This window comes from Ipomoea nil, unplaced genomic scaffold (genome assembly GCF_001879475.1).
Source record: "Ipomoea nil cultivar Tokyo-kokei standard unplaced genomic scaffold, Asagao_1.1 scaffold3170, whole genome shotgun sequence".
Taxonomy (NCBI): domain Eukaryota; kingdom Viridiplantae; phylum Streptophyta; class Magnoliopsida; order Solanales; family Convolvulaceae; genus Ipomoea; species Ipomoea nil.
Window position 1 is genome coordinate 3,216,785 of NW_017619598.1, and position 27,417 is coordinate 3,244,201.

The following is a 27,417-nucleotide window of genomic DNA, read 5'->3' on the forward strand; positions in this document are numbered from 1 at the left end:
AAATATAAATATATATATATTAATCTCTTATAAAGAGAAAACAAAGGAATATATATATACTCTACGTATGATAAAGAAGAAAGAATGAATGAATTGATGTTGCATGAATTACAAAAGTTAAACAACTATTTATACAATTAAAAGTGAGAGAGCTATGCAGCATTTGCGTGAAGCTCCGCAACAATCGGTGATGGCATGCAATATGCCGTGCAAGAAGTGAAGACATGCATAGCGACGTGGATGGAAGTGGTCTCCACAGGTTTGAGCCACAAAATTTATTATTTTCTAACAATCTCCACCTTGGATCAAATCCATTGTGGAAATTAACAACTGGAACAGCTGACTAAGCTCAAGCATTGCTTGAACTTAATAATAGGTAGAGGCTTGGTGAGCATATCTGCTGGATTCTCCAATGTATGAATCTTCTGAACGACTATATCTCCCGCAGCTACAACATCTCGAATAAAATGATATCTGACATCAATGTGTTTGGTTTTGGCATGATAGGTATCATTCTTGGTGAGATGAATAGCACTTTGACTATCAGAGAACACAATAGTGTGACCTTGTGAAACACCAAGTTCCATAACCAAACCTCGTAGCCAAGTAGCTTCTTTGACACCCTCTGTGGCTGCAATATATTCCGCCTCAGTCGTAGATAACGCAGCAATAGACTGAAGCGTAGCTTTCCAACTGATAGCACAATTACAAAGAGTGAAAATATAACTGGAAAGCGATCGACGTCTGTCAAGATCACCACCATAATCAGAATCTACAAAGCCCACAATGTCAGTAGATGCAGAAGAATTTCGATCAAAAACCAAGCCCAAAGACGAAGTACCCTTTAGGTACCGTAGAATCCATTTAACGGCGTTCCAATGTTCCTTACCAGGGTTATGCATGTAACGACTCACAACACTTACAGCATGAGCCAAATCAGGTCTAGTGCATACCATAGCATACATAAGACTTCCAACAGCACTAGAGTAAGGAACTTTTGACATATAAGCCACATCAACATCAGACTTAGGGCATGAACCAGAGGATACCTTAAAATGTGCACCAAGTGGAGTAGACACAGGTTTACAAGTGGACATATTGAATCGATCAACCACCTTCTCAACATACTTTTTCTGGGATAGATAAAGTTTACCCGCTTGACGATCCCTGTGTATCTCCATGCCAAGAATCTTCTTTGCTGCACCGAGGTCTTTCATCTCAAACTCATTGCTTAGTTGAGACTTCAACTCATCAACCAGAGACATATCAGGGGAAGCAATGAGCATATCATCAACATAAAGAAGCAAATAGACAAAAGACCCTTTAGAAAATTCTTTAAAATAGACACAACTATCATACTGGCTTCTTGAGAATCCTTGCCCCAACATACACGCATCAAACCGCTTATACCATTGCCTTGGAGCTTGCTTTAGCCCATAAAGAGATTTTTGTAGACGGCAGACACAATGTTCCTTCCCAGGAACTTCAAATCCTTCAGGTTGGTACATGTAAAGTTCTTCATCAAGCTCTCCATGTAGGAAAGCAGTCTTTACATCAAGTTGCTCCAACTCCAAATCAAAAAGAGCAACAAAAGCAAGTAGAACACGTATAGAAGTATGACGAACAATTGGAGAAAAAATCTCGTTAAAGTCAATACCTTCACGTTGATCAAAACCTCGAACAACTAACCGTGCCTTCCACCGTGCTTTCTCAACCCCAGGAATGCCTTCTTTCTTTTTGTAAATCCACTTACAGCTCAATGGGCGTTTACCTTTCGGCAACTCTACCAGCTCCCAAGTCTCATTCTTATGGAGACTTTCCATCTCTTCTTGCATAGCAACCAACCACTTGGACGAGTTGGCACAGGAAATAGCTTCAGAATAGCAGGATGGATCACCATCAACCTCCTGTGCAACTGAAAGAGCATAAGGAACCAAGTGGGTTTCATCGTCACTAGCGTACCTAGCAGGTTTTTTAATTGTCCTCCTAGGCCGATCTTGGGCAATAGAGTACTCTCGCTGTGGCTCGACGAGAGGTGCGGTACTTGTAGATGCATCATCTTTAGTATTACCATTAGTGGTAGTAATACTATCATTAGGCCTGAAATCAAACTCCACCTTATCACCAGTACTCTGCGTCTCATCTGTACTGGAATCTTTTTCAGAAGAAAGTAGTGCATTTTCGTCAAAAGTGATATCTCGACTCAGAATGATTTTATGAGAATCAGGAGACCATAGACGATACCCTTTTGACTCAGAAGCATAACCAAGGAAAATGCATTTGACAGCTCTCGGGTTTAATTTACCCGTACTGGAATGAGCATAAGCAGGACATCCAAAAACTCTTAAGATAGAGTAGTCAACAGGATTACCTGACCAAACTTCTTCTGGAATTTTGAAATCAAGGGATGAGTGTGGAGATCTATTTACCAAATAGCAAGCAGTAGAAACGGCCTCGGCCCAAAAATCACGCCGTTTCCATAACCCAGCATTAGAGAGCATACAACGAGCTCTTTCCAATAGAGTCCTGTTCAAACGTTCGGCAACACCATTCTGCTGGGGTTTACCAGGCAAGGTCTTGTGCCTGGCGATTCCATTTGCTGCACAAAAGTCATTGAAATCTGACTCACAGAACTCCAAGCCATTGTCTGTCCTGAGCTTCTTGACCTTTTTACCTGTCTGAGTCTCAACGAGTATTTTCCACGTCTTGAAAATAGAAAATGCCTGATTTTTATGTTTCAGGAAATAGACCCAGACTTTACGAGAAAAGTCATCAATAATAGACATAAAATATCTACAGCCTCCCATAGACTGGAATTTAGTCGGTCCCCATAAATCGGAATGTATATATTCCAATACATCTTTGGTACGATGTGTAGCAGTAGAGAAACTAACCCTCTTTTGTTTCCCAAAAACACAATGCTCACAAAATTGTAATTTACCCGTACCTGAACCACCAAGGAAGCCTTTCTTGCTCAGGAGATGCATGCCTTTCTCACTCATATGTCCCAGACGCATATGCCATAATTGAGTGAGATCCGCATCAGACATCGATGAGGATACCGCTACTGAACCTGTCACAGTACTGCCATGCAACACGTACAAGCTTCCAGAACGAGAAGCTTTCATGAGAACAAGAGAGCCTTTTATGATTTTCAGAACTCCACCTTCAGCTATGTACTTGCACCCCAGAGATTCCAAGGTGCCCAAGGATATCAGATTGCGTTTCAAATCAGGAATATACCGAACATTGGTAAGAGTCCTGACAACATTATCATGAGTTTTAATCTGAACACTTCCAATTCCACTAACCTTGCATTGGGTATCATTACCCATCAAGACAACTCCACCATCAACCGGTTCTAGAGAGACGAACCAGTCTTTGTGAGGACACATGTGGAATGTACAACCAGAGTCCAGAATCCACTCAGTTTTACTCCGTTTGTCACCGGAGCTAACAGATAACATAACATCACCTTCTGAATCACTTTCAACAACACTAGCTTCAGCAGACTTCTTTTCTCTCTCTTGTTTGTTTTTCAACTTGAAGCATTCAGTCACATCATGACCCTGCTTCTTGCAGTACTTACAGGATTTGTTGGACTTACGTCCTTTGGACTTGGATCTAGATTTTTTATTGCTACTCTCTGTTTCAAGTGAACGACCCCTTACAATTAAGCCTTCTCCTTTGTCCTCAGACTTAATTTCAAAATCAAACTTTTCTTTGGACAATAGGTTTGACTTAACAGTGTCGAAAGTAAGGGTGTTACTACTATTACCATACAGCATAATTTCTTTGAAATGCATGTATGATTTAGGGAGAGAGACAAGCAATAAAACAGCACGATCCTCATCTTCAATTACGACATCAATATTCTCCAAGTCCAATAAAATAGAATTAAATTCATCCAAATGAGATTTAATCGAAGTACCTTCCGTCATGCGGATTGTGTATAGACGCTCCTTCAGGCGTAGCTTGTTTGCCATAGTTTTGGCCATGTAAAGCGTGGACCATAATTCTGACGCAGTCGTCTCACTTAATACCTCACGTATAACCTCTTTAGACAGGCACAAAAGGATGGTTGAACGAGCCTTGTCATCCAAATCTTCCCAAGTTTCATCTGTCATTGCAGCCGGTTTCTTCTTCTTCCCAGCTAGCGCTTTCTTCAAACCGTTCTGGGTTAGAACGGCTTCCATCTGAACCTTCCAGATAGAGAAGCTAATTTTCCCGTCAAACTTCTCGATATCGAACTTAGTAACAGTCGACATCTTTGAAAATAACTCTCAATTAAACCGCTCTGATACCACTTGTTAGGAATATAGCGGAATAATGCGGAAGCGAAGAATCGAAAATTGAGAATTATAGAAGTTAAATAATAGGGGAGAATATAATAAATGACAAAATAAATTAATAAAGTGGGAAAATATAAATATATATATATTAATCTCTTATAAAGAGAAAACAAAGGAATATATATATACTCTACGTATGATAAAGAAGAAAGAATGAATGAATTGATGTTGCATGAATTACAAAAGTTAAACAACTATTTATACAATTAAAAGTGAGAGAGCTATGCGGCATTTGCGTGAAGCTCCGCAACAATCGGTGATGGCATGCAATATGCCGTGCAAGAAGTGAAGACATGCATAGCGACGTGGATGGAAGTGGTCTCCACAGGTTTGAGCCACAAAATTTATTATTTTCTAACAGTTTTAATTCCTCGAATGTTAACACCTTCTGATTCAAGATTGTCTTTCAAGTTCCAAAGAAAGTAATTTTCTTTTATGCTATCATATGTCATGATATTAAATAAAAGTCAGCAAACACTATCACCCGTGGGATTATCTCTAATCATGGTCAAATGTACGTAGTAGTCTCAAGAGTAAGTAAATTTAGGAGATTAAAAATTTTGATATGTGTGGATATTGTAACATCAAGTATGACTAAAAATGTCGTATAGAAAGAAGTTTTCAATAATTGGTAATACAATTCCATCTATAATTTCTAATTAGTAATTAGAAAAAAAAATTGAAAAAATAAGAACATAGTCTGGGGGCGGATGTAGCCAAGTGGATTATGGCCGTGGATTGTGAATCCACTGTGCGGGTTCAATTCCCGTCGTTCGCCCATCGCATCTTACTTAATTGTTAGGTGCCATTTTTGTAATGGAGCTCATAAGAATAATCAAATATAGGATTCATTTGATAATATATGTTATTGCACTAGCTTTGTTTTTTAGTATCATTTTTCACATGCACTCAGGTGAAAAGGCCACCGGAAATTAAAGGTTTGAAAGAAGAGAGGATGATAGATAAAGCAAAGGGGCAAGACTCCATTTGAGGAGAAGTAGAGTTGGTAACATAAACTCCTTCTCCCACCAACTATATAATCATGAGTATACATCTATATTTTCCAGTATTCCACTCATGATTGCCTTAATAATCTATCATAGGAGGAAAGAAATCACAATTACCATTTCATAAGAAACAAAATTAAACAATTGTATAATTTTGAGATGTTTCAAACCTGCAAAATCTCCAAACCTCTACCTTCCTCCCACTCTTCAATTTCTTTAATTTAAAATTATTGTATTTATTAATTTATGTAAACAATTTAAGAACTGGGCGCATAAGTCCTTATAGAAAATGTTGTACTCTATATATTATTGAATTCCCATTTCTATACTTCTATCAAGAAGGTTGGATTCCCCACCCTAAGGGACCCCTCACACCGTAGTTCGTCTGCACTATAACACGATAATTCAATGACTTGATCAGCATGTAGGGCTAATTGCACCCAAATACTGTCAACACTGAACAAGCGAGCCCAATCTTCTATTCTGTTCTATTTAATATGCACCCACAATCCCTTGTTGGGTACGCCACGGTGCACAACAAAGATCAAGTAATAGCCTCGTGGTGCAAGCTTGCCAGAGGATGGCGCCACGGCAGAGATGGTGTCCTTGGCCACAGAGGTGAGTCCCAAAATCAGCATCCTTTGGCCCTCAGAGTACCCGTGAGTGGTGAAAGGCGGCGGATACATGGTAACCTTAATACTAGACATGTCCGCAGCATCATCTAGCTTGAAATGGATATTGAAATTCTTTCCATAAACCAATTCCTTTTGGGAAAGGTTCTCCACAATCTGCGGCCGGAACTTTTGCAATGCGGGGGCTAAGTACGGCGGCGAGAATTTCTCGACGCGCATGTCGGTTGGGTATTTGGCTTTCATATCGTAGGAAACGTGGGTGTTACTTCCCGCTACTAAGATCTTAGCGTCGGGCAAAACCGCAGAAGTGGAATGGTACATTCTGGCAATTTTTGTTGGTGTCAACTCAGTAAACCTTTCCCCTTTCGGTTTATCCGGGCTGTAAAGCACCGGAGTGAAATTTGGTTCCTCCGCCGCGTCCCAAGCAGAGGTCCCCTTTTGCGCGCCATTAATTATGAGGACATTCCCGTCGGGAAGAATCAACATATCTCCCATAACCCTCCCCGATGGCATCTCCTCAATTTCCCACTTGGCCCCTTCCTGATTCGCAACAATCCTGCCGCAATCCTTCAACGCCGGCGGAAATTGCCTCGGCGGATCCTCCGTGACCTTGAAGGCTTCGTGTGTATTGCCAACGCAAACCAAAACCTCCTCCTTCACAAAATCATTCGCTTTGGTGGTGAGTTTGCGAGGAAGAAGCGCGGATTGCCCCGAGGCCGGGTAGTTCCGGGACCCCCCTGGCAGCTTAGGAAGCTTATGTATGTATGTATATATATATATATATATATATATATATATATATATATATATATATATATATATATATATATATATATATGTATAGGGAGGCCTTCAAGTAAGAACCATTGATTAGGTAGGAACTTAAGAACTTATCCAAGCCATTAAAATTTACACAATCTAAGGTCGAGATAATTAGTCATTTTTATCTGGATCTTAAACATAATTAATTAGAAAGGGCAATAGTGTAATTCTGACCATCAACTAATTATAAACTAATATTATATTTAGATTCCTTCCTATGTTTTAGGATGACAAGATACGGAAGGAAACCAATTGGACTGAGATACTGCAATCCCGTCTGCGGTCGCCGTACGAGATGTTTCGGAGCGCGGCGAAGAAAAGTGGTCAATGAAGTTCGGTGCAGAATGATGGCAAGTGACGACACTGGTAAGTGAAATATTTGTTCGTTGTTCCCGTGCATCATTGAATTTGGGATGAGATTGAATACCTCTACGCATGCACAAACAATTCCATGAGGGGTGCTGGTATTCTCTGTGTGTTTTGTGTAGTGCTTTTAGAGAGGAAGGTAGTACAATGGTTAAAATATTATGCTAATCCTTAGTCTGGTTCTCGTGAATACATGGTGGCATTTTTTGGGGACTCACGTCGGCACAGTCAGGACATCCTAAATGCACACAAATTGCTAACACGTACAGTAGTGCTGCTTAGTACTGCACATACTGCGATACCCAAGTGCACAACACCCCCTGTACGATCCACTTTGGTTGTGTGCACACAGCAGATAGAGGAAGGGCACACGCGAAAATCACGTCTATGGAGAATATAATGTATGTGCCCTTATACACATCCAACACTTTGAGGTGTTGGCTAGCCGTGTGTGCACCTAAGGGGTAATTAATGTGCCATACTAGCCACTGGAACCCTGACTGCGTGCACGTAGGGCTAATTGTTTGTGCCATTTAGCCTAACTATATACTGTGTTGAAATAACGAGGGCATTACTTTATAGGTCATGACGGCACATCAGGGAGTTCATCCGGGTGTTCATTAGATATTTCTCCAGGATCAACAAAGTACTGGACTCCAGAGTGTGATGAGACACTGAAGCCTTTTGTCAGGCAGCAGTTTCCTAGGTTGGAAGCAGGAATTAATTCTACACAACATATGTAACGACAATAGGCTTTGATGTGCGACGGGCGACTGAGAAGAAGGACCGGCAGGGGGGATAACATGGAAGTATGTGTTGTGTGCCATTATGTGATGAATGAGTGTGAACTGCTGCTTACATGTGTGTGAAATACTGTGAAGTATTAAAGCAGCCATGAATAGGAGTGCACTTAGGTTGATATGAGCAGGATGATGTTAAAGATGACGTTGTGCACATGGGTAAAACTGAGTGTGTCATAATATGTATAATTATTGTGATCATGAACCGGCGTGCACTTAGGTTGACCTGTGAGTGCCATTATGTGCAAAAATTCTAATAGATTGAATCCACGAAAACTAGGATGATATTATACACTTCTGTGTGCACTTGAGTAAAAATGAATGTGTCATAACGTAGAGGATGTGTGTATGCCATATTGCATTGTGTGTGTGCCATATTGCGTGCACTTGGGTTGACTGTGTGCACTTGGGTTACATCATGTGTGCCATAATTTGCAGAATTAGTGTGTGTATGAAAAGATGTTAAAAATTTTGGTGTACACTTCGATAGAACTGTGTGTGCACTTGGGTTAACGAGTTTGTGCCATGGTGCTCAAGAAAACTAATATACGAAATACGGTATGCACTTAGGTTAACGAATGTGTGCATGCACCAAAACAAGGTTGGTGTTAATCACTATGTTGTGCACTTAGGTTAAACTGTGTGTGCCATAACGTTAATAATGAGTATGTGGATGAAAAGATGCAAAAGAAGTTGGTGTGCACTTGGATTGATAGATTATGATGTGCACTTGGGTCGACTATGTGCACTTAGGATACATTGTGCGTGCAGTGCCATAATTTACAAAATTAGTTTGTGTAGGAAAAGATCTTAAACAGTTTGGTGTGCACTTGGATTGGTGTACACTTACATAGAACTGTGTGTGCACTTGGGTCAACGAGTTTGTGCCATGATATTAAAAAAATTGATATACTAAATACCGTGTGCACTTAGGTTAACGAATGTGTTCATGCACCCGTATACGGTTGTGCATGCACCAATACCCCTTAAACGTGTTTAACAGTAAACATGTGACAAGCGTTAATGATCAATCATTTATATGAGAATAGATACCTAGGTTACTCTCAAAAAAAAATAATAATAAACTACGTCATTTTATTAACAACAAACATGTTTGTATCTGCTAAATTCATCAAATAATTAACATAGTACATCATAAACATTATGGTATTGTCAGATATGTTTTAAAATGATAAAATAAATGGTTGATTATAAAGTAGAAGCAAAATGTAAAGTGTGGGGAGGGTGACAGGGTATTAATGTGTTGCATTACACTAAGAGAGGTATTTGTGTAATATTGTTCAGTACATTGCTCTTTTCTATCTCTGGACATCTTTGGGTTCACTTGATCTAATGATTTGAAATTAAGACTTGCTCTTCCTATAACTGTCTTCCAACGCATCTGCATCCTTCTAGGAACAAGCTTCCGTACAACAGTCCCACACCAATCATCAACCACATCATCCAGGAACACATACAACAAATCATTTTGTCAAAAGGTGTACATGGATAAAAAAATATTAGAAACTAAATAAGCAACAAAATCAAACAAAAGGAAAAAAAAAAAAAAAGGTGCATGCAAAATACGTTAAACATCTGTGTGTGCACTTAGGTAGAACTGTGTGTGTCATACTGTGCAACATTACTGTTTGAAGGAACACAGGAAAACCATATTGATGTGATAAACTAGGGTGTGCACATAGGTTAACCTGTGTGTGCCATAACGTGTAAGAATTAATTTCTGTATGGAAAAATGAGATACAAGTTGGTGTGCACTTTGGTTGAACTGTGTGTCCCATAATGCGGAATAATACTGACAGTATGAATACACGAGGACCATAGACAAAATCAAACACAAATGGTAATAGATATAACCACGAAAACACATACCAGTCCTAACTTTTAAGCAAGTAGATTGTAGATGTGGTGCATTCGCTAATAACTGATAGTACATTGTAAAACAAAAAACAACCTTATTATTAAATTGAATTACTCAACAAAGATGAAGCGAAGAATAAGAAAAGAGAATATTTGTGGGTATCACACAGACCAAGAGCAATATGTTTTAGAGAATGCATTGCCATATTGTGATGATTAAACTCGTATTGTTCAGAGCTCTTTGTCTCTTTGACCTACAAAGAACCAGCCTAGATAAACATCTAGCAACATATAATAAAAAGAAAAGCAAAAACAAACCAACAAAAAAAAGGGTAAGATTACCCAAGTTATCATACCTCTTTCATAAACAATATCAATCAAATTGCCTCAAATTTCCCATCAACATCACCTACCAAAACTACAAGCTCAGTCCCCCCGGTCAAATTAACAGAAATATATCAAATTTTCTCTTGGCAATCCGAAGAGATGGTGCCCCATGGTAAGTAGCAAATTCATAACAATAATTAAAAAAAAAAAACACATTAAAAGACTAAAAATGCTTGAGGTATTAAACTACATAAACAAATTTGGGTTTATACTTCCGTATACATATAACAGTGATGTGATACCAGGAAGTTGAAGAAGAAACATTAAATCACCATTAAAGATGAAAATTATAGCTCAAAAGATTGTCTTCTTCATTGATAACTTCACGCGACGGAGAGAGAGAAACAGAGAAAGAGAGAAGGAGCGCAACAGAACTCGAAACCTCCATCACCACCCGACGAGGACATTTGGAATTCCTACCATCACCGTACCGCCGACCATCTGATATGGAGCACTGAGGCAGCGACGAGGGAGAGCACAAACCAATTGCAATTTGGGTGTGAGGAAGCTATGCGACGACGACAGAGTCCAACCTACGACTCACAACTTTAGACTGCGAAGAACATGCGAGAAGGTCGCGGCTTCAATCTACTTACACCACCCAAAAACCTAAAATACCCTTGTTTACCTAAAATATAAACAAATCAACGGGAAAAAAAAAACAATTAAACAAAATAAACATGAACCGTTGATTAATTAAAATAAAAGGCTTAGATTAGTTCCTAAGTTCCTACCTAAAGATGGGTTCCTATATGATTGTAATTCTATATATATATATATATATATATATATATATATATATATATATATATATATATATATATATATATATATATATATATATTTATATTTATATTTATATATATATATATATATTTATATTTATATATTCCTTACGCATGAAAACATGCAAAGAATAAATATAAATAATATCCATATATGTAGTTCAATAATCTCAAGCATACAGCTACATATACCAAGCATTTAAGTGTAACTTTGAAGCATATAGCTTCAAAATGCATAAATAGAAGAGCATATTCCAAGCACGTAAAGTGCATATTCCAAGCACGTTAAGTGCATATTCCAAGCACGTTAAGTGCCTATTCCAAGCACGTTAAGTGAAGTTTTGAAGCATATAGCTTCAAAATGCCCCAAAACCTTACGCATGAAAATATCCAAACATGCATTAATACTCTCAAGCATATTAGCTATAACTCTCAAGTATATTAGCTATATATCACAAGCATATAGCTATATACTCTCAAGCATATTAACTATATACATTTCTCCCAGTATTTTTATTAACTTTCTACCAAACTAAAATAATATTTACAACTCCACAACTCCAAATATTATTTAAGCTTTCATGGTAGTTCATCTGAAACATTAATCTCCATTACTATATAAATTTCCAACAGTATATAATACCCAAATTAAAATAGGAGACACTATACAACTGCAACAGTATACTACCAAAAATAGATCATATATGGAGGCGGAAATCAGCAAGAATGGAAGCAAATGCAATTTACTTTTATAAGACAATTCATGTGATTAGCGAGAGACAACAACGTAGTAGGGAAGCTAAGACAATTAGACAAACATCATCAGCAAAACCATTACCCTTTTCATGAAGACGTTTTTTGTTAAGGATATGTGTGCCTGACATTTTATCTCTTTATATTTGTGATAGTTATGCTCCTGTAGAATAGGTGTGTTTGAACAAGTTGTTACAACCTCCTACTATTCTCCCTCACTTGTACACTATTTATAGCTCGTTATTTTACACCAATGAAGTACGGTTTATAATCTTTACATGGTATCAAGAGCCTTGAATTTCCTACGAAGTTTTTTTTCTCCTACCCACATGGCTTCCACTGATACAGCCACAAACGATATAATCCAACTGAATGCCCTATAAACATTCCCATTAAACTTACTACCACGAATTTCCCAGTGTGGAGACGTCAAGTCCACCCCACACTTGTTGGGTTTAATCTTCTGGGTTACATCGACGGTACCACCAAGGAACCCGCCAAATTCACTTATACTGCTCAAACTGCGGTGGTATCGTCAAGACCAAATCATTGTCAGTGCACTTCTCGGTAGTTGTACTGACACAATACAGCCCCTCATCTCCTCGGCTACGACAGCCCACAATGCGTGGCAACGTCTGATTGCTAGTTACGCCAGTGTCTCTCGAGGACGTATCGTATCCCTCAAGGCCAAGCTCACGAAAAATCCGAGAGGTTCTCGGTCCATTATGTCTTACCTCAATGACATGCGAGTCTTAGCTGATGATCTTGCGCTTGCTCAGTGTCCAGTTTCGGATGAAGATCATATCATGCATGCAAGATACACATTGTGTCTTGCTTACCTCATTTCTTCACGCATTATCATACGTTAAAAATTACGGTTATTGTGGAAACTCGCCGATTTTAGCAATGAGAAGTAGTATAAATATGTGTTAGAGCTAGGTGGTCTTTACAAGCTATCAAGCAGCCATCTCTCAATCTAATCTTCCAGACCGGCCACCGGAGAAGTTACAGTTTTGTTTTGCTGATAATTTGAGCTGATCTGAAGAGCCATGAAGAGAAAAAGAGTGATGGAATGGCCGCACAGCACGAGGAACACCACTAGTGGAACTTCTGGGGTGACAATCATTGTTAGATACGCTGAATGTCAAAGAAACTATGTGGCCACCACGGGCGGCCATGTTCTGGACGACCATGTTCTGGACGGCTGCCTTGAGTTCATGGCCAGCGGAGAAGATGGCACCCTCACCGCTCTTGCCTGCGGCTGCCACTGGAATTTCCACCGGCTAGTGGTCGTTTCTAAGGCCCGATCTACTTGAATTGTTGTTTTTGTTGTTGTTGTTGTTGTTGTTGTAGCAATCAATCTTCATGGCTGCAACTTGATACCAAAAACCCCATTTTCATCAACGTGCTTCAACTTCAATCTCCAGCGCCTAGCTAGGTAGAAGATCTGACCACCGAAATACATAATAAAAATTACTCTTATGAGAGTTTTGGGATTCGATTGAAACTCAACTAGATTAATTTTATTTTATTAGGTGCATATTCTAATACAATCTGGGACGGAGCCAGAAATTCGGTTGAGGGGGGACGAAGAAGTAGGGATGGATTCAGATTTTTTTTCAGTAAAGGCGAAACATTAAAACAAAAGAGATAATTTTTAAAAAATAAACACATCTCATTATTAATATAAAAGAATGTTATATATATATATATATATATATATATATATATATATATATATATATGTGTGTGTGTGTGTGTGTGTGTGTGTGTGTGTGTGTGTGTGTGTGTGTGTGTGTATTAAATATTAAAAAGCTATTAAAAACGTGACTGTGTTGAAACCATAGGGAAGGAGTCAAAAAATAATGTTGAAGCCAACTATAAAACTATGTTAATGCCAAAATTTAAACCTCTATCATTTATCATAACTCAACATGTACCTAACCAACTCATCTAAATCAACTCGTGTTGACATTTAATAGTTTTATTTTACTAATACTAACACATGTACTATATATACATATATACATACAAAAATTATATATGGGGTGGGGGTGGGGTGAGGGGGGGCAACAACCCCCTGCCCCCCTTTGGCTCGGTCCCTGAATACAATTGTTAAATTAGGTCTTCTTGCACAACAAATTAAACAACCTTTGTAATCCTTCCGTTCATGTTGCGTGTACAAATCATGCATTTCCCGTGTTCTTTGCTTTGTTCTTAGATTGTGAATGTTACCTCGTTTCGCGCAGTCGTTAAAATGCTCCCAACCCCTGAAAATACGAACAATAATTGACATGTCATGTGAAAAATATAAGAGGAAAAGAAATTTGGTATGTATTTATTACATTAAGCGTGCTTGCCTACTAGAAAGTAAGCAGGATGACTGACTCACTGGAGATCCAACACACAAAGCCGGCCTTAGGCTCTTAGGTTTTCGTTATCGATCAAATGTTTGTCCACTGTTTATTATTTTGTATGTTCTGAACCAAAGTGAGGAGATTGGCCCGATAATTCCCGAAAGAGGACTGCGGCAAGGTGATCTGCCCCTTACCTCCTTATTTGTTCCTAATAATTGCAGAAGGTTTTAGTATGATGCTAAAAAGATACAAACTGCTAGGCAAGATACATGGTATCTTCGTAGCAAGGTCAGCTCCCCCTATGACTCATCTATTTTTTACCGAATTACCGATGAGAGTTATATATTTTTCAAAGCAAATCAAGTTAGGACTTCAAACATCAAACTATTACTGGATCTCTAGGCAAATAATCAATTTTGAGAAATCATCTGTGTGTTTTAGCAATAATGTTAGTGAAGGAATGATGGGGAGAGTAGGAGAAAATTTGATAATTGAGTGTGTGTGGGGGGGAGGGGGGAATGGGAATTATCTTAGCTTACCCATGTTGGTTGGTAGAAATAGGAAGCAGATTTTTGGTTTTATTTAAGAGAAAAATTTTGAATTGTATCCAAAGGGTGCAATCATAAGTTCCTTTCTAGGACAGGTAGAGAGGCGTTATTAAAGAGTGTTATGCAGGCCCTCCCTTCCTATGCTATGGGGGTTTTCCTTCTCCACAAAGAGCTCATCACAGAGATAGAAACAATTTTGGAAGGCTATTGGTGGCGAGGGAGTGGCAGGGATAATAGGGGTATCCATTGGAAGTTTGGGAGTTTTGTGTTACGTTCCTAAGCAGTGTTGGGAGGGGGGGAGCGGGGGGGGGGGGGGGCTCAGATTTAAAAAACTAGGTGCTTCCCCAATTCAACATTTTTGGAGGCAAAGAAAGGGTCAAATCTCTCGTTTATTTGGAGCATTTTGCTACAAACACATGAGATCCTAAGAAAGCATAGTAGATGAAGAGTGGACCGGGCATGGGTGATCAAATTCAAATATGGAGGGATAATTGGCTTCCAGATAATAAGGTCAATCCAAAAGTAACCTCCTTTCCCTATCCCCTCATGGAAAGTTCTAGATAGTGTAGTGGCTCTCAAGGATCCATTTGATAAGGAGTTCTACATAGACTCCCAAAATTTTATTTCCTCATTTATACTCCATGAGGTGGCAAATCAGGATTGGTTATTTTCATTATGTGGGTCCACAGAAAAATGTCTACATCAAGATCATGTGAGAGTGAGTACAAGTTGGGAGTTTAAAATGGGAATACACCAAGTATTTTCCTTTGATAAGCATGTTGGGATGAAGAGATTATTAGGACCATTTTCTCTCCTACGGATGCTGATTTCATATTAAAAAGAGTTAATATCCAAAATGGTCCCTCGACTATGCCATAATTACCAATTTGGTCCTCAACTACCATTCTACCCAATTAAGTCCTCAACTATGTAACTTTTACTCAATTAAGTCCTCAACTATACAATTCTTACCCAATTTAGTCCTCAACTATACAATTCTTACCCAATTTAGTCCTCTGTATTAATTTGACTGTTTGTTGACTGTCAAAAGTCGGGATAAAATTATAATTTTACAAGATTTCTCCTTCCTCTCCATTTAGCAGCGCCAAACCATGCAGCAATACACTCCGATCAGATTTTGATCGTCAAAAAATCGTTGGAAATCAAATTCATGGGCTATCTGATGCATAACCACTACTTCGATACTGACAGGTTTAGAACCCAACCGGAGCTTATTGCTACATGGTTTGGCGCTGCTAAATGAGGAGGAAGGAGAAAACTTGTAAAATTACAACTTTATTTCCACTTTTGACAGTCAACAAACAGTCAAATTGACAAAGGACTAAATTGGGTAAAAATTGTATAGTTGAGAACTTAATTGGGTAAGAATGATAGTCGAGCACCAAATTGGTAATTACGACATAGTCGAGGGACTATTTTGGGTATTAACTCTATTAAAAATTCCAATTACCAGACAACATGCTCAAGATAAGTTGATATGGGACCTAGAGAAAGACCGCAACTTTTTGGTTAAGACTTGTTACAAAATGTTAAGTGGAGAATTGCACGATGAGAATAAATAGAGATGGTCAATTCTATAGTAATTAAAAATTCCCCCGAAGGTGAATTTTTTTTTTTTTTTTTTTCTGGCAAGAATGTGTCAACTGCCTCCCAACAATAGATATGTTTCACTCAACGAAAGTAAGTTGTGACAACCGCTATCCAATTTATATCGGTGTTTCATCTAGGTTTCAAGTTTAGTATGAAATTATGACATTAAAAAGTTTTGATCAAATTTATATCAATGTTAACCATGGGTAGATCACTTTATGCCCGCCAATTCAAAAAACATATTTTTGAACAGATTTAGCTTATCATTAAAAATCAAGTCAATTCAATTCTTACCAGGACTATGTGGTCTAATGGTATCCGGGTTGGACTTCCATTTAGAAGGTTATGAGTTCAAGCCTCGGTGGAGGCATTATTGGTTTTTTGTGTTTCAGTAGGTTGAGAAAGTATATGAACAGATACTACAATGTAATAGGGCCAGTAACATTCAAAAAAAGTCAATATATGATGATCTGCAATTAGTATATAGTATAAAGTTTCCATAGATTCAAGTGTGGTATTCGATCTGCAAATGAAAAAAATCATTAAATTAGCAATATATGATGATCAAATATACTAAGCTAGCTAGCTCCTTCTGAAACCTTCCTTCCTAAGTTTTCTGCAAGTGTATAATACCCAAATTAAAATAGGAGATAGTATACAACTGCAACAATACTACCAAAACACATCATTAGACAGTAGTTCATGGCCGCGGAAATCAGCAAGAAAAGAAGCCAACCAATTTACTTTTTTTTTTAGACAATTCATGAAATTAGCCAGAGACAACAACGTAGTAGGGAAGCAAAAACAATTAGACAAACATCATCAGCAAAACCGGCCATTACCCTTTTCATGAAGACGTTTTCAACATGAAGATCACATCATGCATGCAAGATAGACATTGTGCCTTGCTTACCTTGTTTCTTCACGGAAACTTGCCGTTTTTAGCAACAAGAAGTAGTATAAATATGTGATCTAGAATATTGCTTGTCAGCTCGCGTGTATGCACTTGATATCTTGTTCTTTGAAATTGACTTGCCCCTTATTCAGACTTGAATGGTGGTGCAATATCTTAATCTAATTAGGGAAGACTCTTCCTTTCATTTGATTCTCAGGGACATTAAACAATTAATGAGTGAATTTATGATGGCATTAAACAATTAATGAGTGAATTTATGATGGCATTAAACAATTAATGAGTGAATTTATGATGACTAGTTTTAGGGGGGAAAGAAATCCTTCAACTTGTAACGAAACTATTTTAAGTAAGCATTCTATCTCTTTTTGAAATTCCAGTATTATTTACGACGTCATAGAGGGAACAATTGGTGTGAGTCCCTTCTTCATTAGCTTTCTATAGTATACAACTGCAACCTTTCTTCCTTAGCTTTCTATAGTATACAACTGCAACAGTACCACCAAAACAGATCATCAGATAAAGTAGTTCATGGCGGCGGAAATCAGCAAGAATGGAAACCAATCAAGCAATGTACTATTATTAGACAATGCATTACAATGAATGCATGTGATTAGCGAGAGACAACAACGTAGTAGGGAAGCTAAGACAATTACAGAAACATCATCGATCAGCAAAACCATTACCCTTTTCGTGAAGACGTTTTCAACATGAAGATCATATCATACATGCAAGATACACATTGTACATTGCTTACCTCGTTTCTTCACGCATTGTCATACCTTAAATATTACGGTTATCACGGAAACGCATCGCGGAAACTCGCCTGTTTTAGCGACGAAACGTAGTATAAATATGTGGTCTTTACAAGCTATCTCTCTAATTTGGTTTGCTGATAATTTGAGCTGAGCTGAAGAGCCATGAAGAGGAAAAGAGTGATGGAATGGCCGAACAGTATGAAGAACACCACCGGTGGAAGTTCTGGGTTGACAACCATTGTTAGATACGCTGAATGTCAAAGAAACCACGCGGCCACCACCGGCGGGCATATTGTGGACGGCTGCCTGGAGTTCATGGCCAGCGGAGTAGACGGCACCCCTGCCGCTCTCACCTGCGCTGCCTGTGGCTGCCACCGGAATTTCCATCGGCGAGTAGTCGTTTCCCAGGCTGGATCTACTTAATCGCATGTTTTTGTTGTTGTTGTTGTTGTTGTTTTTAATTAAGAAATTTGTAACCCTTTCTTTCTTTGGAGGCCGGAAATCATCAGCTTCATTTCCGCAACAATGGAAGATAATATATATGTGTATCTCTATATAATATATATATATATATATATATATATATATATATATATATATATATCATCAGACAACCGACCAATTTACTTTCATTAGAAAATTGTGATTCATCAGCTCATAGCTAGAGACAAGATGGTAGGAGAAATTTAGACAAGTAATCTGTTCATAGCGTATTCAAAATGCAGATCATATCATGCAATAATATGTGTCATTAGTATTGTAACGTTTATCCGTTACTATTATTATAACATTAGGATAAGTTATGATAATATTCAGTATTTGATATGTGGTGCAACACTAATAACCTAATAGCTAGACTACCATTATGATTAGGAGTCTGGTTAGGGTTTAGGAGACCTAAAGACAATCAACCACAATGATGGCCAGTGGTTATATAAGGTCACTAGTCCTCTCACTGCTCACATTACATACCTCATACACCATCTAGAGAGAGCTGAGTAAAGTGAGAGACAAAGCACTTATCATCTCTGCAGCAGCCCGGATCGCTCAACCGTAAGAAGAACTATGGCTGGAGGTTAGTCGATCCTATGATCACATATTCTTTGATGCATGTGATATTTTAGTCTAACAGTTGGTATCAGTCGCCATAAATAATCTCTGCCTAGTTTTTTTTTTTTTTTAATTGCTTAAATATTTACATATGTTGTATACGATTTTGTATAATTGAGATACATATGTGAATATTCTTGAGTTTGCAATTAAATTATCTGGGTTGCTGGAAATTTGGTGTTTTCTTTTTCCGCATTAAGAAATAGCAAAAAAAAAAAAATTGAAATTGGATAATTAAATTTTGGCTTGGCTGCTTCGTCGCTGTGCTACTGCCTTTGCGTGAAGAAGATGATGATGGATGATGGTAATTAAGTTAATGGACCAGGTCTGGCCCAATTGGGCCAGACTTGGGCTCATTTAAAAAAAATTACTGGGCCTGTTATGGTTTTGGGCCAAACCTGAATTGATATTTGGATTACATCAATTCATTCAGATTTACATCTTCATCATATTTGGACTTCTTCTAATTAAATTATCCAATTGAAATTTTTTTTTATTAAGTCTATTATTAAATTATTATTCAACTTTGAATAATTATTCAGTTTTAATTTTTCAGTTGAATTTTAATTTAATAATGTTTTTCATTTTAAATTGTATTAAGTGTTACAATTTAATTGTGGAGTATTTGTGAGTAATATGCATAATCTGAGCATGCTATTTATCTCTTTATTGCAATAATTATTTGACTGTTATAATTATGCCTGTAGAAAAGCATGTTCATTAAGAAAAATTTAGAGCCTTTTAGGTCTAAATTATTTGTTATGCATGATTTAGTGCCTTGTAGGCGAATTAGTGCAGTTCAGGTTAGATTATGCATATTATTACTCACTCTTCAGTTATTACTCCACTCGTGCTCTTATAAAGTACCTAAAGCACATAAAGTACATAAATATCCGTAGTTTACCCTATTCAAAGCCTTATCCATAGGTTAAACTACTATTTAGATCTTTCAAACGATTTTACTTCAAAAATGAGAACACATGAATTAGGGAAGTTTCTTGGGGAGGAATACTAGTTCTATGGCCCTGGCTTAAACGCCTTGTTGCTACTAGTCCCCTTGCGACGCTACTCTGTCTAAGGAGTTGGTATTTAACCGAGCTTCGTCTCGACCAACTTTCCTGGGAGTATACCTAAGGATTGTCTATCATATTTTGGTTTAATCTGTTTGTTTATTAGGCTTTCTTGCTAATGTGATTATGTTCTTTGGTTAATTAAAGAGTAGCCACAGCATCTTTAATTTTCCAAAATTACATATTAAGTTTTACTCACATAAAGTTAATGCAAGAATATTGTAATTCACTCTGCGTGATATGGCAAAATTTAGCCCACAGGCAATTTTGTTATATTTGTAGGGTTAATTAGGATGAAATACCATACTATGATCATAATTTGCCCACAGGGATTATGTATCGGCATATAGTTTTGGTAGTTTTGTCATTAAGGGTGGAAAAATTAAAATCGCACCCATTCCGTTTCCACCATTCAGTTTTGGTAAATTCATTATGCGTAAAAATTTAGCCCACAGGCAATTTTTATGGCATCCGAATTTATCTTTTGCATAATTTTACATTGGTAATATTATGTACTTCAGTATCTCTCTCTAATTTTTTGTGCCTCGAAAATTCTAACCAAGCATTAATTATTATTCTTTACAGCAACTCATCCTGGCACCCAAACACAAATTAATGTTCCAATCCTTAATGAAGATAACCACAAAGAATGGAAAGATGCTATTCTCTTGCAATTAAGATTATTAGAGTTGGATTACGCTGTTCTCAATGAGGAACCCCCTGAGGTTACTGAAGAAAGCACTGGCGAAGCCAAGTAGCTTCGCGCACAATGGGAGAAATCCAATGGATTATGTGTGCTCTTCATTAAGTCAAGAATTTCCAGAAAAATTCGTTTTTGCTTTGAGGACATTAAGAAAGCGAAACATTTGCTCAAAGCTATCGATGATAACTTCATTGAATCAAAAAAAGTTTTGGCAATGACTCTAATCATGAAGTTGAGAAATTTGCGTCTTTCCACTGTCAAGGGAACGCGTGAACACATTATGCAACTCAGGGATATTGCGGCTCAATTAAAGGAGTTGGAAATCATTCTACCAGATGATTATTTGGTGCTTTTTGCACTTGATACCCTCCCTCAGGAGTACAATCCTTTTAAGATTTCCTACATCACACATAAAGAGGACTGGTCTATCAATGAGTTGATAACCATGTGTGCAATGGAGGAACAAAGGCTTGTGGCTAAGCTTGGGTATGTTCCATCTTCTTTTGTTTGTTTCGAATCTAATATGTCAGAAGTTAATACTAATTCTTGGTGGGTTGACTCTGGTTCAACAATCCACATTGCAAACTCTTTGTAGGGTTTGACAAAATTGAGACAGCCAACGGGAACTGAGTGTAGCGTCTTCTCTGGAAACAAGATTGCATCACCAGTCGAAGCTGTTGAAGTTTGCAATTTAGTTTTGGACAATGGTTTTGTAATGACATTAGAAAAGACATTTTATGTTCCTAGTTTTTCTAGGAACTTAGTTTCAGTATCTAGACTTGTACCCTTCAGTTATTCTTTTGAATTTAATACCAATAATATCAAGTTATTTCGTTATTCTACTTGTGTTGGTACTGGTACATTGTCTAATGGTCTTTTCCGTCTTAAATTAAAGAATGATTCAGTTTACAATTCTTTACATGTTCAAAATGGCACCAAACGGTGCAGTATTAACGACAATTCCTCAATGTTGTGGCATCGGAGATTATGTCATATCTCCCTTGAGCGTATTAAAAGGTTGGTAAAGGATGGAGTACTTTCTACTCTAGACTATACTGACTTTGAGACTTGCGTTGACTGCATTAAGGGTAAGCAGACAAACAAGTCAAAGAAAGGTGCCAATAGAAGTACAACGTTGTTGGAAATTATTCATACTGACATATGTTGTCCTGATATGACAATACCTGGTCAGAAATATTTCACCACCTTTATTGATGACTTCTCAAGTTTTTCCTATGTGTATTTACTTCATCATAAACATGAAGCATTGGATGCCTTTAAATCATTTAAAGCTGAAGTTGAAAACCAATGTAACAGGAAAATACACATAGTTAGGTCTGATAGGGGTGGTGAATACTATGGTAGATACAATGAGAATGGGCAAGCATCTGGTCTATTTGCTAAGTTTTTCAAGAGCATGGGATTGTTGCCCAATACACCATGTCTGGTTCTCCGGACCAAAATGGTGTAGCTGAAAGAAGAAATCGGACCCTTCTGGATATGGTGCGGAGTATGCTTAGCAACTCTAAGCTTCCTAAGTCGTTGTGGGATGAAGCACTTAAAACGGCAACGTATATTGTTCCAACCAAGGCTGTCCCTGAGACACCGTTTGAGTTATTCAAAGGTTGGAAACTGAGTTTGCAACATATGCGTGTTTAGGGATGTCCGTCTGAGGTGAGGATATATAACCCACACGAGAAGAAACTTGACCCAAGGACGATTTGTGTTTTCTTTATTGGATATGCACAATCTTCTGGGGTTATAGGTTCTATTGTCCATCTCATACTACTAGGATAGTGGAATCAAGGAATCCTGAATTTCTTGAAGGTGACTTGATTAGTGGGAGTGATCGGTTTAAGGACTTAGTTCCTTCTTTCAATCATATTGACTCTCACCCTTCTACGTCATCTGGTGGTACTTATCCGCAGTGCTCCTTTAGTTCTGCCTGCAGATATACCACCTACCGTTCAGATTCCACAAACTGTTGAGGATCAACCTTTGGAAGAACCAGTTCAGGACTTATAGCAACCGCCTGAACTAGATTTCGAACCAATGGTTGAACCAACTCAGGATATACAACAAGATTCTGAGCCGATGCAGACTGAACCAATTCAAGAACTGCCACCAGTTCCTGAAGAGGTAGTTGATCCGCAGCCTGTGCAAGGCGGTGGGGGTCCAACCTTAAGACGGTCTACTCGGATAAGGCGATCAACAGTTCCTAGTTATTATGTTTCGTATCTACAAGAATCTGACATAGGGGCAGAAAATGATTCTGAAACATTCTCTCGAGCCACAAATTGTGCACAGTCTGACTTATGGTTAGAAGCCATGAAAGATGAAATGAATTCCATGAAGGGCAATGAAGTTTGGGATCTTGTGGAGTTGCCTAATGGGGTCAAGGCCGTTTATTGCAAATGGGTCTTTAAGGCTAAAAGAAACTCATTAGGCAACATTAAGAGATACAAGGCCCGGCTTGTTGCCAAGGGATTTACTAAAAAAGAAGGAATCGATTACAATGAGACATTTTCTCCTGTATCAAAGAAAGATTCACTTCGGATCATTCTGGCATTAGTTGCTAATTTTAATCTTGAGTTGCAACAAATGGATGTGAAAACCGCTTTCCTAAATGGTGATCTAGAAGAGGAGGTTTTTATGAAACAACCTGAAGGTTTCTCTTCTAGGGGTGGTGAGCATTTAGTATGTAAGCTTAAGAAATCCATATACGGTTTAAAACAAGCCTCCCGTCAATGGTACATCAAATTCGATGGGGTAATTTCTTCATTTGGTTTTGTTGAAAATCCCTCAGATAATTGTATATACCAGAAGGTGAGTGGGAGTGAAATTTGCTTCCTTGTTTTATATGTGGATGACATCATACTTGCCACCAATGATAAGGGGATGCTTCGTGAAACAATTTCTTTCTAAGAACTTTGATATGAAGGATATGGGTGATGCCTCTTACGTTATCGGCATTAAAATTCGTAGAGATAGGTCCCGGGGTATACTGGGTTTATCTCAAGAAACCTATATAAACAAAGTTTTAGAGAGATTTCATGTGCAAAATTGTTCATCTAATGTTGCTCCCATAGCTAAGGGTTAGACTTTTGGAGAGCTGTAAAGAGGGTTCTAAGGTATCTAAGATGAACCAAAGGTTACAAGATTGGGTTTAGGCAGACGGACAATTTAGATCTTGTCGGTTATTCAGACGCGGACTTTGCTGGCTGTGTTGATTCTCAAAAATCAACATCAGGGTGCGTCTTTATTGTGGCCAGTGGGGCTATCTCATGGAGAAGTGTTAAACAGTTCTTAATAGCTACTTTTACCATGGAAGCCGATTTCGTTTCCAGTTTCGAGGCAACTTCATAGGGTGTTTGGCTAAAGAATTTTATCTCTGGGCTTAGAATTATGGATTCTATATCTAAGCCATTGAAAGTCTACTGTGACAACTCAGCTACAGTCTTCCTAGCTAAGACCACAAAAGTGGGAGTCGAATTAAGCACATCGACATCAAGTTCTTAGCAATTAGGAATCGTGTCAAAAATAAAGTTGTATTCTTTGAACACATTCATACTGAGTTGGTGCCAGCAGATCCCTTGACTAAATGCATGCCTTCAGTTAAATTCAAGGATCTGGTTCAGAAAATGGGATTTTTTCCCACTATGGAATTTGTATATACATTCAGTTTAAAATTCTTTGGCATTCAGACATTTTCTCAATTAAGTGTGTACACCTTCATTTGCTTCATATTGATGAGAAAATGTACTTCAGGGACTTGGAATAAACATAGGGTTTATTTCGTTGGGTTTTGTTTCCTAATTAAGTGCCCAATGGCAGTTTGCATTTGATCATAATGGATACTACTCGTGCTAATGAGAACATATCATTATGGTTGGTGTTTTTCTGTTATTGAGTGGTAGTGCTTGCACCAAGTGGGAGAATGTAACGTTTATCCGTTACTATTATTATAACATTAGGATAAGTTATGATAATATTCAGTATTTGATATGTGGTGCAACACTAATAACCTAATAGCTAGACTACCATTATGATTAGGAGTCTGGTTAGGGTTTAGGAGACCTAAAGACAATCAACCACAATGATGGCCAGTGGTTATATAAGGTCACTAGTCCTCTCACTGCTCACATTACATACCTCATACACCATCTAGAGAGAGCTGAGTAAAGTGAGAGACAAAGCACTTATCATCTCTGCAGCAGCCCGGATCGCTCAACCGTAAGAAGAACTATGGCTGGAGGTTAGTCGATCCTATGATCACATATTCTTTCATGCATGTGATATTTTAGTCTAACAAGTATATCATATGGTATCAACTGCTCAGGTTTCTTGATGGCACAGGACTTTCATGGCAGCTTTGCTAGTTCCAAGCGGATTGTCTCTGCCACCGCTGCTCTGCTGCCTGCTGTTCTGAATTCACTGTCCACTGCACATAACTTCGTCTCCATTAAGTTGACGACTCGTAACTTCTTTTCTGGAGTACAAAATTTGTTAGGATATATATATATATATATATATATATATATATATATATATGTCCTTAGTATATATTATAACTCTATGTCATCCATCTCTGTATAAACATTGCAAGATGGTCTACGTGAATCCTTAGTTATCACTGATCAGAGTCATAGTCAATATTGTGTTGATTTGACAAGGTTGAAACAAAATTGTGTAGATTCAAAACCTAGACAATTTTGTGTAAAGTACATGTTATCAAGATTTAAGGACGGAGTCAAAGGGCCGGGGGCGGGAGGGCAGTTGCCCCCCTCACCCCACCCCACCCCCACCCCACCCCATATATAACATTTGTATGTATATATAAGTTTTAGTATTAGTATAAAAAACAGATGAATGTTAATAAGAAGTGAGTTAGCTAGATTTGTTGGCAAAATATTTGTTTGGTTATAATGAAAGTCATGGGTTTAAATCTTTTCTTCAACACAATCACATTTTTAATACTTTTTTTTACTATTTAAGAAAAAATTTCTAGATCCGTCCCTGCATGTTATTACTTTTTTTTTTCCAAAATTGTATTTGAAAAGAAGGTAGTTGCACTACAATCGTTATACCCTGCACTACGGTGCACATAGCACTGTGCGGCCCGTGCCTCCCAAAACGATGTCGTTTTGTTAAGTTGTGCATGTGGGGAATCGACGCGACAGAGTGTATGTGTATTATGTTATATAAGTATGTACATTATGTTATACAATTATGTACATTCTGATATACAATTATGTACATTATTTTATATAATTATGTATATTTTTTATACAATTATGTACATTCGAACACGCGGTTAAAAGTTTATGTGTATTCTATTATACAATTATGTACATTCCCATATACAATTATGTACAGTTTAGTATACAATTATGTACATTTTCAAAACATGAATTTATTTTTAACAAATTAACAGCAAACACGGAAAAGCGAAATTTAAATTTAAAAAAAAAAGTACAAAACGACGTCGTTTTGCACCAGGGCGCACAATGCAATGTTCGTAATTCGTATTGTGCGCCCTGGTGCATGATATAAATTGCCGTTGCACTACAACTACCTTTTATTTGTTTTTCTTTTTCTTTCTTTTATCCGTAACCACAAAATATGCAAATATATTGCATTCTTTCACTTTTTTTTTCAAAGTTAAAGAAGGCAACTTTCCCCTTAAAAGTTGAGAAGAACGCAATAATATACAATTTTTATTATTCGAATTTATTTTCTAAAATTCTGATTTTATTAAATATTAATTAATAACATAAAGTTTTCAAAAATAATAATAATAACATACACAAAGATTTTTTAATTTTAAATAGTCATTTGTAGTATGATGGATTGCATGATCCTAATAACGTATTTTCAAATATTTTTATGGTATATTTTAAATATTCAGGGTTCGCCCGACGTAGTACACGGGTAGTTGAACTTTATCCTCTTCGCGCACGAGAACCGACCCGACTGCCTTTTGGGAGGCGACTAGATATAGCAACATCGGTTCACCTTCCTTGGGCTTAGATAGAAGAGGGGGCGACAAGAGATACCTTTTGAGATCTTCAAAGGAGGTCTAGCATTCTCCAGTCTACCGGAACCCTTCACGCCTCTTCATAGCTTCAAAGAAGGGGAGGGCCCGATCGGCGGACTTAGACAGGAATCGACTGAGGGCGGCCATCCGGCTGGTCAGATGTTGTATTTCAATTCCTTGGGGTTACCGGGGGGCTGCATGTCCAGGATAGTATGTACCTTCTCTGGATTAGGGTCGAATCCTCGCCAGGTGACCATGTACCCTAAGAACTTTCCCCCTCTGACCGCGAACGCGCACTTTTTAGAATTTAACCGCAGGTTGTATTTTCTCATGACACTGAAACAATCCGCCAGGTCTTTGGCATGATCCGTCTCCTCTCTGCTCTTGACTAACATGTCATCGACGTAGGCCTCCATGGACTTTCCAATCAGATCTTTGATCAGTCGAGCTACCATCCTGGTATAGGTGGCTCCCGCGTTCTTGAGGCCAAACGGCATGACTTTATAGCAATAAACCCCATCCGGGGCT

The 27,417-nt window shown here is 37.9% G+C and overlaps 1 protein-coding gene across 1 annotated transcript; it reads right to left on the reverse strand.

Annotated features, from left to right (window-relative positions):
• Positions 1-5,847: 5,847 nt before the first annotated feature.
• Positions 5,848-27,386, reverse strand: LOC109167888 (aldehyde oxidase GLOX1-like). Its single transcript, XM_019316959.1, has 2 exons — positions 27,108-27,386; positions 5,848-6,645 (listed from the first exon to the last, which is right to left on the reverse strand). Exons 1-2 carry the CDS (start codon positions 27,384-27,386, stop codon positions 5,848-5,850), a joined length of 1,077 nt encoding a protein of 358 aa, XP_019172504.1.
• Between the last annotated feature and the right edge of the window lie 31 nt (positions 27,387-27,417).